This window comes from Lactuca saligna, chromosome 3 (genome assembly GCF_052625555.1).
Source record: "Lactuca saligna cultivar CGN05327 chromosome 3, ASM5262555v1, whole genome shotgun sequence".
Lineage (NCBI taxonomy): Eukaryota > Viridiplantae > Streptophyta > Magnoliopsida > Asterales > Asteraceae > Lactuca > Lactuca saligna.
This window is the reverse complement of record NC_136419.1, coordinates 40,237,561-40,250,283: the sequence shown is the minus strand read 5'-3', so window position 1 is coordinate 40,250,283 and position 12,723 is coordinate 40,237,561. Positions and strand designations below refer to the sequence as shown.

Here is a 12,723-nt window from a genome sequence, read left to right as displayed (position 1 = left end):
TTTACATGGAAAAGAAATAAAGTTTGTATTTTGAAAAATCAGCATCATCAACTTATTCATAATAATGATAATAGACAAGTATGAAAGTCGTGCATAAAAGTTCCCCCAAAAGAAAAAGAAATATTGCAAAAAAGCCATGAAATGAAAGGAGAAAGTTTTCATCAACATTCATGCCCCAATCAAAACACATTCATTAAAACAATTCATACCAATGTCTGTCTTTGATGACAAAAAGTCACACAAAACACTTGCTAAACAAACCACCTGCCAACAACAAAATACACTATTTAACAAAACAATAATAATAATAATAATAATAATAATAATAATAATAATAATAATAATAAGCCACTCGACTATTATTATAACAATCATAATGGGAATTAACCTTGATTTATTGCCATGGAGCCATATTAGATTCAAATGTGATCCTCTCGACCATAATCATACACAATCTCAATCTACAATAACCACAAAAATGAACAACATAAGCATAAAGACACATACAAAATTACATGCAAAATCATAAAAGAAGCAGAAGATTATATTATTACCCCAGAAGGTGGTGTAGGGTTGCGAGTAAACTTGCTGCCACCAGGAGCCCATGGAACTGTAAAAAAATTGGAATGAGATAAAAAGAAAAATGAGAAAAGAAGTGACATTTGCAATTTTTCATATATATAAATTTGGTTTTAATCCAGTTAAAATATAAAACTTAGATTTTCCTGTGGCTTACCAATGTAAGGATCAGGGTGTCGCCACTTATTGTACTGTGCCTCACCATCTGCAATCATTCTATCAATTGTTTCAATATCTTCCTGCAAACACACACACACAGTGCATATCAGATGATTACCACAATTCTAATTTGAGCATTTGTAGCCACAACTCAAGCAGGAACATTTTAACCACAAACACATAAACATAGGGGAAACTTTGAACTGCAAGTGCAATGGATCTTTGAACATACAACTAAGAGAATCCATTATTTTATATTTGCTTTCAAGAGGAAATTTGTGAAGCAAGGAACTACTGCTTTTTTCAATATACAACTCTAGATCACACTAAAATCATGACCCTGGTGTTAATCATTATAGCCACAAATGGAATATTTCAGCACAATACAACATCCATACAGGTAAAGAACTAATGAGATACACTTTCAACGACCTATTCCAAGAGTGATTTGATACAGTTGCAAACTAACATTCATTCTTGCTCTAATACCAAATAAAAGGAATGCATTTTCCAAGAATGAGTGGTTTTGTAAACATGTTGGATGTAAATGCAAAAGACTCACTAGCTCTAGCTAACATTTTTGCTCTTTTTTGGAATATTAGGGTTTTATGAGAACGAGAGCAAAGAAACATCGTTGGCTAATTCGATAACTCAAATTCAAACAAAAAAGGGGAAATTTAAAGTATAACAAGAGGCAGGAGAAACGAACCACGTTCTTGTTCGCATCGAATCTCTCACGAAGTGCATCGGCCTGAAAAAATTCATAATCTGAATGATTAAACCAAATCAAAGACATACATGATGAAAATCAAAACGAATCTAAAAGTTGAAAACCCTAAGAGATTGAAGGGAAAATACATCGGGGTAAAAGAGATGGCGGTGAACGGCCCAATTGAGAGTGTCTTTGAGGGCACGTCTGTAGAGGATTCTGACTTTCTCCCTCTGCGCTGCCCTCCTCGCCAGATACGACGCTGCTCCGCTCATCACTGGTTCTCTCACACAAAAACACACACACACACGATTTGCGTCTCCACTGTGTGTTTATACGACCGGAGGCGCAAACCAGATCACAGATACGTCGCCGTTTTACCTAATACATGGTCAAGGGCATTTAAGTCATCCAATAAATCATTATTTTTCAAAATTCCTACCTTAACATCTCATGTCTAACCCGATTCGTTTAATAATCCTACTGTATCATGTCGATCTATTTATTTTCGGGTTAAGATTAGACCTTGAAATGTGTTATTATCATATGAGGTTGAAACACAAAACATGTTGAAAGAGTAAGAATTAATCAATCGGAAAGAAAAAAATAAAAAACTGAAAAAATTAGTAGTTGAGAGGTGGAACAACTAAATTACCAATAAGTTTATAGGGCAAAATGAAAAGAATAGGAGTTGGAGAGGCAAAGACATTATTACAAGGAGCAAAAAGTGGTCGAGATGATTATATAGTTCGGAAAAATGGAAATCACGAAAAACTGAAAATGAAAGTCACGTTACAAATGACTTAAAACAAAGTTTTTTCTTGTACTTATGATATTGGTTTTGGTTCTTTCTACTTTACCTAAAACATTCAAAAAAAAACTTGCATATAAATAAACATATCATTTTGGAGTCACGTTACTCGTGTTGCATCCATATTCCATTATATATGAGATGTGGAAATTACTTGTTCTTTGGCTTAGAAATTATCTTTAAGTAAAGTGTCGATCATAAATAACTTGGATAAAAGAGGGATCAAATTTGATTTACTTGTCCGACATGATACGGATTATCATTTTTTGCGATAATCAAAGTGAGACAGACGATCAATTTTTGCACAACTGACTCTCTATTTCGTATTGAAAAACTTGGGCAGACAAGTGAAAGTCACTTCCATGCAAATAAGAAGTTTGGGTGTGATTATCTTGATAAACTACTTGTTTGCTTTAGCGTTTTTGTAACAATATGGTTTTTGGAGCGATTAAACATAGAAAAGCATATCCTTTTCATAAGATTGTTGCATAATCGTTCTTTTGTATTACTATTAGAAGCTCCAATCTGATTGAGTTATTTGGTTGCATTGTATTGTAATGACTTTTTTTCTAACATCTTGCTAGTTTAACATATTTTTGGGCTTCCAAAAAAATTACAAGACATACATCAATGCTCAAACATCCTGGACATATGTCTTTGAATTGATTATTATAAATTAAAGAAAAAACCAAATTATAAACTCATGATCAGCTTTTGCCCTCAATTTTACCTTGAAGTTCTACCATCATTAACCATTTAATATAAGATAGATAGAACAGAAGTGATAAAGAATAAGAAACACAAATATTTGCATAAATATGAAACATATGATACTTTAAGTAGCTAACATTTGGTCTAAAACTAATAAACAAACAACACATTTTACTTCAAGGAAAGATTTGCAATGCTCTCAACAAGACTATCAAGTGACTCTATTTTTAAACTTTTCATTCTCGGCTCTCTAGTAGTAGCATCATTCTCAGAAAGAGCCTCCTTCAACTCTTTAACAAGTTCATCTTCTTCAACCGGAATATCCAATTCCCAAACCTTAAAAATATCCTCCGATTCCGGTTCCATCACTAATTCTGACAACCGGAAACCCAAATCGGAATCGGAACCGGAATCAGAATCAGAATACTCAATCTTCATCATCTCATCATTAAAATTCGGAAGAAAAGGATGATTTAATGGGGATAAAACATCACAGCTTTCATTCCCAGAATCCCCGTTGGCATCTGTTACTTCCTCTGTTGGAGAAGGTGATTTCTCGGGGTCAATTATGTCATTTGAGTTGTCTAGTTCTAGTTCATTTTCATAAGGGCTGAAGATCTCAGAATGATGATCAAGAATACTGAGTAAAGCTTCTTTTAGAGAATCAATATTAGTTTTTGATATTTCAGGATCTTCAATCAGACACGAGTTCACCCAAGCTAAATCTTCAGCAGAGAGTTCATCTTTGGAGTCAACATTTTGTAGACCAAGGGTAGTTTCGTCATTATCCTCCATAACCAGGAGTAAAAACTAGCCTTATGAGGGATAATAGTATCGTTTCTGACATGATAATCAATAAAGCCAATCTTGTTAAATAGCAATATTAGTACAACTGTACAAATATAGCATCTGAATCTTAATTCTTATATGTTTCCATAATCTGAAAATAATTCTATCATGTCCATTTATATGAGTTGTCCTTAGCCTCTTAGGTGATTAAGCACTATAAAGACACTCAACTTTGTTGCTCATTAATCACTTGTTAGAACAATGATGCTGATTAACTAGATAAAGTTAATTAGTAAATGAAAACTAAGAATCATATCTGTCACATATACTTCAATAATATCAAGTTCATATCCTAAATAGGTGAATGGCCACTGAACAATTTACATATTTTAAACAATGACATTGTCAATGTTCTTAGATTTATTATTTATACTCCATCTGATCCAAACAAAAGAACAATCTATCTTCAATGAAGTTTTCGAACTTCAAAACCTAATCGTTTTCGTGGTTTGCTGCTTCAGACACTGTCGTGTTCTTCATATATCTCAGACAAAATTATGATCGAATCTAATTTCAGATTTAGATGTTTCATAAGTACCTTTTGAAAATTCTCAATCGTGAATAGAAATCATATAATTATGAAGCACAGGCACGTACGTTAAACCGAAGAGGGTAGAGAAAAAAGTTACCGTTTGGCGTCGGAGGAGAGAAGAACAGATCAATCACCAAGACAACTGAAAGCAGAGGTTGGAGAAGATGATTGAAATTGCGAAGTGAATCCTCAAAATGACTTGAAAAAGATTAGGGTTTTGGCTAAAATTCTGCAGTAAAATTAAGATTGGAAATTAAAAAAAAAAATGGATGATAAAAATTAATTCCGTTGCCGGGACTTGAACCCGGGTCTCTCGGGTGAGAGCCGAGTATCCTAACCAACTAGACTACAACGGATTTTGTTTATAAAGGAGCAACAAATACTTAATAATATGTAGTTTCTTTTACATGAATCACATAGCTTTCACTAAAATTAACCAACCATATTTGATAACTTAATTTAAGTGAGCTTTTAAAAAAACCAAATGAACAAACAAATTTTTTTATTCATCAATTACATTGTTCATGTTCGTTATTTATGTTCGTAAATATGCTAAACGAGATAACCTATTGACACATGTTCAAATCCTGGCACCACTCAGCCTTTGTGGCCATGGAGGTTCGTCTGTAGTGACTTCAGGGCATGAGGCAAAGCTTTATGTTTGCAGCGGGGGATTAGTCGGTGTGCGAAAGCTGACCCGAAAACCCTCGTTACGGAAGTTCCATTTCCAAAAAAAAAATATGCTAAACGAACAAAACTAAACACAATTTGACATATGTAAACGTAAATAAACTTAAACGAACGTTCATGAACATAAATGAACGAACAAAATTATTATTCGTGTTCGTTCGTTTAATTAAACGAACAAGAATTTGAATTCATATTCTTTCACTTATTAAGTAAACAAACATAAACTAATTTCCCATCGAACGGTTTATGAAAGATTCGCTGAAAGTTTGTTTTGTTTACAGCTCTAGTAATTAATGTTACAATAACGGTAATTGAGTTGATAAAGTTAGATATTGTTTTCTTATAGAAAGAATTTCTATGATTTCTATAGAACAAAAATAAAAATAGTCTTTAGAATCTTTTTCTAATTAAAAATGTATATCTTAAAAGTTTAGAAAACATGATGAGTAAGGATAATATGAGAATTTAATTTAAGTTTTCCTTTCATGATAAAACCTTTGCCAAAAATATTACATCCAAAATTGATATCTTTCATATGAATGAAAATACTCAAAAATATGATTTTTGTTGAAAACACTGATAAAACCTTTTATTGGCAAGAAATATAGCGACAGCATAATTATCTTTATGTGGTACATCTTAATTCAAGTGTATGTAAGTGTATATAAATGAGTAGGTTATAATATTTATATTTTATGGTTAATAAAATAAAATAAAATATAGACTTTAAAAAAAAAACATAATCATTAATCATAGATATGTTATTTATGTATAATGTTTGATATTTTGTCTCTTAACTATAATTGTATCATAATTATTTTAAATTAATAAATAAAATGGTTTGAAATATAAGCAATGTTGTTCCAACCAAGATTGATGATAAAGTGGTCAGTAGAATGAAAACATAAATTTAATAGATCAATCTATCATTTAAAGAACATTGCTCATATTTCAAATAATTTATGTTTTAATAACATATTTCTTATTTCAGTAAAAAAAATAACATTTTGTTGGTAAGATTTATAATCATCTCATTTGTTTTTTCAAACACTTTTTAAGTATAAAGCTATAGATTATGTGGTTGTTAAAAATGATGCAATAAAAATCACTATAAGAAGTACGAGATTTTGTAAATACATTAGTGTTCATACATTTATCATATGGAATAAAAATCATTGTATATCTCTCGTTTTATATATATATATATATATATATATATATATATATATATATATATATATATATATATATATATATATATATATTAATTGTAAAGTCCCTTAGGGAACAGTTCTTTGGTCTTACTGGTTGTTTTTTTTTTTGTGTGTGTTTTTTATGTGGTTTGTGAATTTAATTATTTACTAATTAATTCATTGCTTCCCCGACTCGGTAGGCCAATTACATTACGATTGGTGTCATGCCTTCTTCCAAGAATCACCGCTTGGTGTCATGGTTTCTTCCGAGAATCACCGCTTCTCTTAGCTTCTGATTAAATCCTAAATCCGTCTTTTACACATCCAATTTCTTTCCCAGTCGTTTGTGTTTTCTTCTGTTTAGATCCATTCCTCCAAATTTTGCCTTTCATTTCACTTCTTTCATTGTGCTTCTCTTTGCTTCAATTGCCAGCGTCTCCACCACTATCACCACCCTTTCGATTCGGGAAACAACAACATTGGATGTGGGAGGACCAGCGGTCGATTAGAGAGGAACAATGGTAGGAGGGTAAGGGAAAGTCTCTATTGGAGAAAATCAACCCTCTTAAACTTCAAATTGATCAGATACGTTTACTGTTTACCTGATTTTTTTCATGTTTCAAGTTGAAAAACATGTATCACATGGGACATAATCGATTCGTCTATTTTGTTGTCAGGTCACGGGAATAAAAAAAATATATGAGTGCAGTCGCTGATGATTACGGTGTCGACCATCGGAGGGTGCAGCGTTGACGTCCCGCTGTTACAAATGATGGATGGAAATTGCCCAAGCAATATCGCAGTAAAAATATCAGATATCGATGTAGATTCTTCTATACATACTTCAGCACTCTGTTTGAACTTAAAATGATAGATCTTTAAAGACTTCCATTTGAATGAAGGTCTAAGCAGGAAGAGTTTATAACACATGTTGTGTAGGCGTGAAGAATATGCAAAGACGCAAACAATATCAGGGCAGGTGACTAGCTTCAGTCATACCCCAGGAAGACGATTTAGCTATACAGAGCCACGTGATTTTTAGATTTGAAAGAAACTTTGATGATGCACACCAACTGCTCGATAAAATTCTTGAACCATGTATACGTCAGTGTATAACTTTGTTAATCGAGTGAATCAAACCTTTGGGACTTATTTGTTTTTTTTTTTAATTTGATTGGGCAATCTTTTTTGGTTAGTTACTTTGGTCATTATCATTTAATTGTATTTTGGGTTTTCTTTGGAGAATGCTTAAAGTGAACCTACACCTCTTAAGCCTATGTTTTCAATTACCACTTATTGTCTTTTGCTTTGGATATTTATATATGAGTTTAATTTGACTTTTTTTTTATGAAGAATACGAAGATTGGTCATTTTCATTTAATTGCATTTTGGGTGTTGTTTGGAAAATGCTTAAAGTTGACCTGCATCTGTTAAGTCTATGTTTTCAATTACTACTTATTTTCTTTTGATTTGTCTATTTATTTATGCGTTGAATTGACTTTTTGTTATGAAGAATACGAAGATGCAGAGGAGTAGCTTTTAGGCTTAAATCATATCGCATTCTATAATCAGATTGTTGATGTGTATAAGAAGATAATCATTTTCTTTTTCTCACAACCATCACACGCACATGTGAATATGGTTATTTCATTTTCTCTATTTTTGGATTTAGTATTCGTTTGTGCTACCATAAGAGCGTATAATCACCAACTTACAAATTCAAACGATTTCTTGTTGAAGAAACCCATTGTCAAACACCATTGGACCACTTATGTCCCCTTATCTTTGTCTCTCTCTCAAAGGTTTTTTTTATAGAATTTTTATGGAAAATATCATTTTCATCTTCGTTTTGATTCTTTACTCATTTTTTAGTTTTAAATCTTGTCCAATTTGAAATATGTGGGTGAGTTTATTGTTGATTCATGATGCAGACCAGGATGAAATATTCATGTCAGTCTTATCATTGTTTCTTTGATTTTCGGTCTCTTTGTTTGATTTCAGGATGAAATGTGCATATTAGTTCCTATAAACTATGGAATATAGCTTACTCCCCATTTGTATAGATAAATATGGTGTCCAGGGTTACAAAACTATAGGGGATTTGGACTTAATTTCTATGGTTTATGTAGTATAGGAAATCTTTGTTTTCTAAAAATGTAGTTTTTTGTTTCAAACATTTAATTTATAAGTTTTGTACTTTTTGTCCCATAATAGCAATGCACTTAACTGAAATAAAAAGAAAAGATAGACATGTGATTTATAAGATGATGTAATAAAGGTAGTAACTATATCCATTGATGATTGTAACAACCCGTTATTTCAAATTTATGTGATAGTATAGATCAATTTGTAGTTCTTTTTAAAATAATAAAGAAAAATTTTCCTATACTATGTACATTTACATAATCGACCCTCAAAAATGAAATGTTAAATTAACTAAATTGGGTTGAATATGGTTGTAGAAATCATGTCAAGGATTCCAAAAATATAAAGAACGCCCAAATTCAAGTTATAACAAATAAGTAATGACTAATCGAAGATCCGCGACAAAACCGGCACGACATTATGTGTCATAAAAAGCGAGTTTACAAACGAATGCTTTCTAGCCTTAACAATCAAAATGAAAGTCATAAAATTCATTAAGCCAAGAACATCCATGAAAAGAACGTCTAAATCTAACTTCATGTGAAGAAGTTATGAGTTTTCTAAGTTTTGACACAACAGTGCACAGGCCAAAACTCGAAATTTAGTTTGATCATCATTTAGCCAAAACAACCTAAACGAGAATCAGAGATCTTATTAAAAGAAATCCAACGGTAAAAAGACAGACGAAAACGGATGTTGGATGAAGAAGTTATGAATTTTTAACGATTAAGGACTTAAAAGTTATATTTTCAGCCTTAGACGGTTCTCACGACTTGAGACACAAGGTTTTACGATGTGAGGAGTGTTTGGTCCTATTTCTAGTTATTTGTTTAGGGCTCACAATGTGAGAAAGGATTCTCACGACATGAGGTCAACCCATTAACTTTCCCTTGACTGAGTTGGCTAGGTTGAGTCGTGATAAGTTTGGATTTGACTGAGTGAGTTCTTACGATGTGACTAGGGTCTGGCCACGACGTGAGATGTGGTTTTGGGCCTTTTTGGATCCTAGTTTTCTGTCTTTGGGCTTCTTAGTGATTAGGCCCATATGGAGCTTTTGATGCAAATTTGGATATTGGGCCTTATGGTTTAGGACCATATTGGGTTTTAGGCCTAATTAGGATATTGGGCCATATTGGGCTTTTGTTTCAATTGGTTTGGGCTTCGATTTTGGGCAAAGTTAGGTTTTTAGCTTTGGGCTGAGGACCAATCATTTATTTGGTGTTATTTGATGTTGTTAGCGCTGGGAGTTTCCAGATCGACAGTTCGAGCTTTGTTTGTGATATCCAGCAGCTGGAGGCGAGTCTCCTCACTATATTATAGGTCGAAGGCACCAATGTCAGCCTATTGGCTTATGTTATAGGAAGACCAGGAGGTGGCCCTTGTCCTTTGTATGAAAGGCCCAGATGCGGCTTTAACAAATTGTATGCAAGACTATGGATCAGACCCTATCAAATAAGTAGATAGTTGTATGTATAAGTGTATAGGTGACATGTTAGTTGTCTTTGTGATACTTGCATGGAAGAACAAGAGGTGGCTCTTGGAACTTGTCTATAAGATCCAGGGTATTGGCCCCCGACTTGGCAAGGAAAGACCATGATAAAGCTTGTGGCATAATGCTAAGACTATGGTTGGCACATAACATTCTCTAGTGTATGTATCATATGTGGTATTTGGGGAACTCGCTAAGGTTTGTGCTTATGGGTTTTATGGTTATGGTTTCAGGTACTTCTGATTCGAAAAGGGAAGGGCTTGGCGTGATCGCAACACATCCACCCATGTTTTTCCGCAACTTTATGATTTTGGGATTATACCCTGATAATTGTTTTTACATTAATACACTTTGAATGTTTGATAATAATAAGTGGTGTATGGTTAAATTAAAAATGAAATTTTTACCATGAAATTTTAGGATGCTACACTAAATCTATATTAATTGACCATCCCAAATATGCGGGTATTATAACTGGATATTGAATGTTACTGTGTATGTGGACATGCTATTGTTTGGTTGGGTTGATGTGGTCCTTCTTTGTATCGATATCCAAGATACTCAGGGTAGTCCAGATAGTTTGTAGGTCCTGCGAGGTTATCCAGTCAAGTTGGAAGCCCAAAGAGAGGTCCAGATAGGTTGTAGGCCCTGCAAGGCGGTCCAGTCAGGCTGAAGGTTCGTATATACATGTTGTTATCTGTTTGGTTGTGTCTGGTGCTTTGGGGGAACTCACTAAGCGATGGCTTATGATTTTATTGTTATGGTTTTGAGAAACCTCATAGGACAGATGCAAGGCGAAGGCTGGATCGTGCACATCATCCTGGATTTTTATGAGCTTATGATTTTGGGATAATCCGATTCATGTTATGACTTTTGGAAACTATGATTTGTAAACATTTTTGGTTTTTGGATTGGTTTTAAAAATGAAAATTTTACCTTGATTTTTGGGATGTTACAAGTTGGTATCAGAGTTGAAACGTCCCAAATTTCAAAGACAAAATTTTCATTTTTATTTATTTAAAATATAATCCTTACAAAATATTACAGATCATTATTATATAAATGATTATTTTAGCGTAAGTCTATAAAACTTTATTAATGCTTCGATGCTGATACAATCATGTGTAGTCCTTTCCACGGTTTGATGAACAACCTGCAAAGTAGTTATTAAACAACTGTAAGCCGATGATTACTGAATTCCGTCAAAATATTCCATACCACAACATATACACAATACATACACATAATGGCCTTCAATATATAGTTGGTCTGCCCCTGACATTTAGCATTAAGTTGGCCCACCCTATCTTTGCCTACATCATATAGATGGACCGCACCTTAGCCTTTAACATGAAACTAGTCCCCCTGAGTCTATTGGCCTTCACTATGAGGTTAGTCTGCCCTCAACTCCATATATAATAACATACATATATAACAACAATCCACATAACAGGCAACTAACTATCATAGTCTAATTGCCTAAGTGCTTACAACAAGATAATTATATCATAACATAAAGATGATACATATTGGAGTATATAATATAATGAGAAGAACTCACCTTGACATATTCAGAGAGGATTAACAGTTAACTGAACAATTTAGCTGACGACCAACACTTCAAGGAGGATTTACCAATATTATTATAGTTTATTAGTTCTTATGGTTATATTGGTAAAATAGGCTAAACCTATCACTAATCACAATGAATACTGATAGTTTTATCAAAAAATGATCAACCATGCAGGATAGTTGGGAGGTATGACCATTCCATCATATATCCCTTTATGAAATCCAATAACCAAGCCAACATGACCATTCTAGTCACCTGTCATGTAAGTAGACCAATCAGTATAACGACTTGCAATTACTGATAAATCTTAATTATAGGTTCCTAGTAACGATTTATAACTATAATTATAAATTACACGGAGGCAGAGTAAGTGTAGCTTACTTACAGAGTACTATTGATGATAATTGGGATCTAAGCAGACAATATACTGAGTCGGGATCTCCTACTAGAAGACTACTACTCATATGAGTACTTAAGGATGTCTCAGGGCTTTGTCGTAGTACAAAAATCTAAGGAAAATAGGTTAAAAGTAAGGAATACTCAAGAGAAAAGCGGTGTAGAGGCGTGGAGGATGGAGCATATACGGAGAACACTATTTATAGGTGAGAAAACCACATGCGCGTCATGCACTAGGGTGACGTGGCTCCTCAGGTTAACTGGCATACTCTCATCAACCGGTCGCGTCACGAACATCATGGACTCGTGCGACGAAGTTGCAAATATATAATTTGTTTTTTCAGTTTTACAAAGTAGTGCAAAATTGTAAATAGCTAAAACCTATAGGCTCTGATACCACTGTTATGTTTTATCAACATCAATACACTTAATCATAGTAGTGGAAACGATTTGTTTATTCGAGTCTTTCTGCTGCTAGTGTGTAACATCCCCCTCTGGCACATATCACAATATTGTCCGCTTTAGGCCACTCGGCATGAGGACTTCCCAAGGGGTCACCCATCCTGGTACTACTCCCGCCCGAGCACGCTTAACTGCAGAGTTCTTATGGGATCTGCTGCCCTCACGACTTTAAAACGTGTTGTGATAGGGAAGGTATTCACACCCCTTATAAGGAATGCTTAGTTCTCCTTCCCAGCCGATGTGGGATCAGATCTAACCCACATTAACTGTAACGCCCGTAGATTCAGGCTAGTCAATTTAGAGACGATAGGCGTCAAAAATGAATTTTTGACGAAAGATTATTTAGAATGAATAATCTTAACTAAGTTATAGTATATGTTACAAGGTTTCCGTACATATAAAGAACACCGAAATCCGAGTTATAA

At 33.7% G+C, this 12,723-nt stretch overlaps 2 protein-coding genes and 1 non-coding gene across 3 annotated transcripts; all 3 read right to left on the bottom strand.

Moving 5' to 3' along the window:
• Positions 1 to 121: 121 nt before the first annotated feature.
• Positions 122 to 1,783, bottom strand: CIB22 (LYR family of Fe/S cluster biogenesis protein). Its single transcript, XM_078984319.1, has 6 exons — positions 1,597 to 1,783; positions 1,448 to 1,489; positions 737 to 818; positions 555 to 610; positions 389 to 461; positions 122 to 264 (listed from the first exon to the last, which is right to left on the bottom strand). The coding sequence occupies exons 1-5, from the start codon at positions 1,720 to 1,722 to the stop codon at positions 420 to 422; spliced, it is 348 nt and encodes a 115-aa protein (XP_078840445.1). The 5' UTR covers positions 1,723 to 1,783; the 3' UTR covers positions 122 to 264; positions 389 to 419.
• A 1,257-nt stretch (positions 1,784 to 3,040) lies between these two features.
• On the bottom strand, positions 3,041 to 4,595 carry LOC145035806 (uncharacterized). Its single transcript, XM_078984317.1, has 2 exons — positions 4,448 to 4,595; positions 3,041 to 3,809 (listed from the first exon to the last, which is right to left on the bottom strand). The coding sequence occupies exon 2, from the start codon at positions 3,762 to 3,764 to the stop codon at positions 3,141 to 3,143; it is 624 nt and encodes a 207-aa protein (XP_078840443.1). The 5' UTR covers positions 3,765 to 3,809; positions 4,448 to 4,595; the 3' UTR covers positions 3,041 to 3,140.
• A 38-nt stretch (positions 4,596 to 4,633) lies between these two features.
• On the bottom strand, positions 4,634 to 4,706 carry TRNAE-CUC (transfer RNA glutamic acid (anticodon CUC)). The gene has a single exon. It is a non-coding gene; the product is annotated as a tRNA-Glu (tRNA).
• Positions 4,707 to 12,723: the final 8,017 nt, after the last annotated feature.

Bases quoted from the DNA above. Each gene is read 5' to 3' on its own strand.
- CIB22 (XM_078984319.1), bottom strand. From the start codon at position 1,722: ATGAGCGGAGCAGCGTCGTATCTGGCGAGGAGGGCAGCGCAGAGGGAG. The intron at 819-1,447 runs GTTCGTTTCTCC...GTGTGTTTGCAG, and splicing joins TCGATGCGAACAAGAACGTG to GAAGATATTGAAACAATTGA. The intron at 462-554 runs GTAATAATATAA...TGGTTATTGTAG, and splicing joins ACCCTACACCACCTTCTGGG to ATTGAGATTGTGTATGATTA.
- LOC145035806 (XM_078984317.1), bottom strand. From the start codon at position 3,764: ATGGAGGATAATGACGAAACTACCCTTGGTCTACAAAATGTTGACTCC.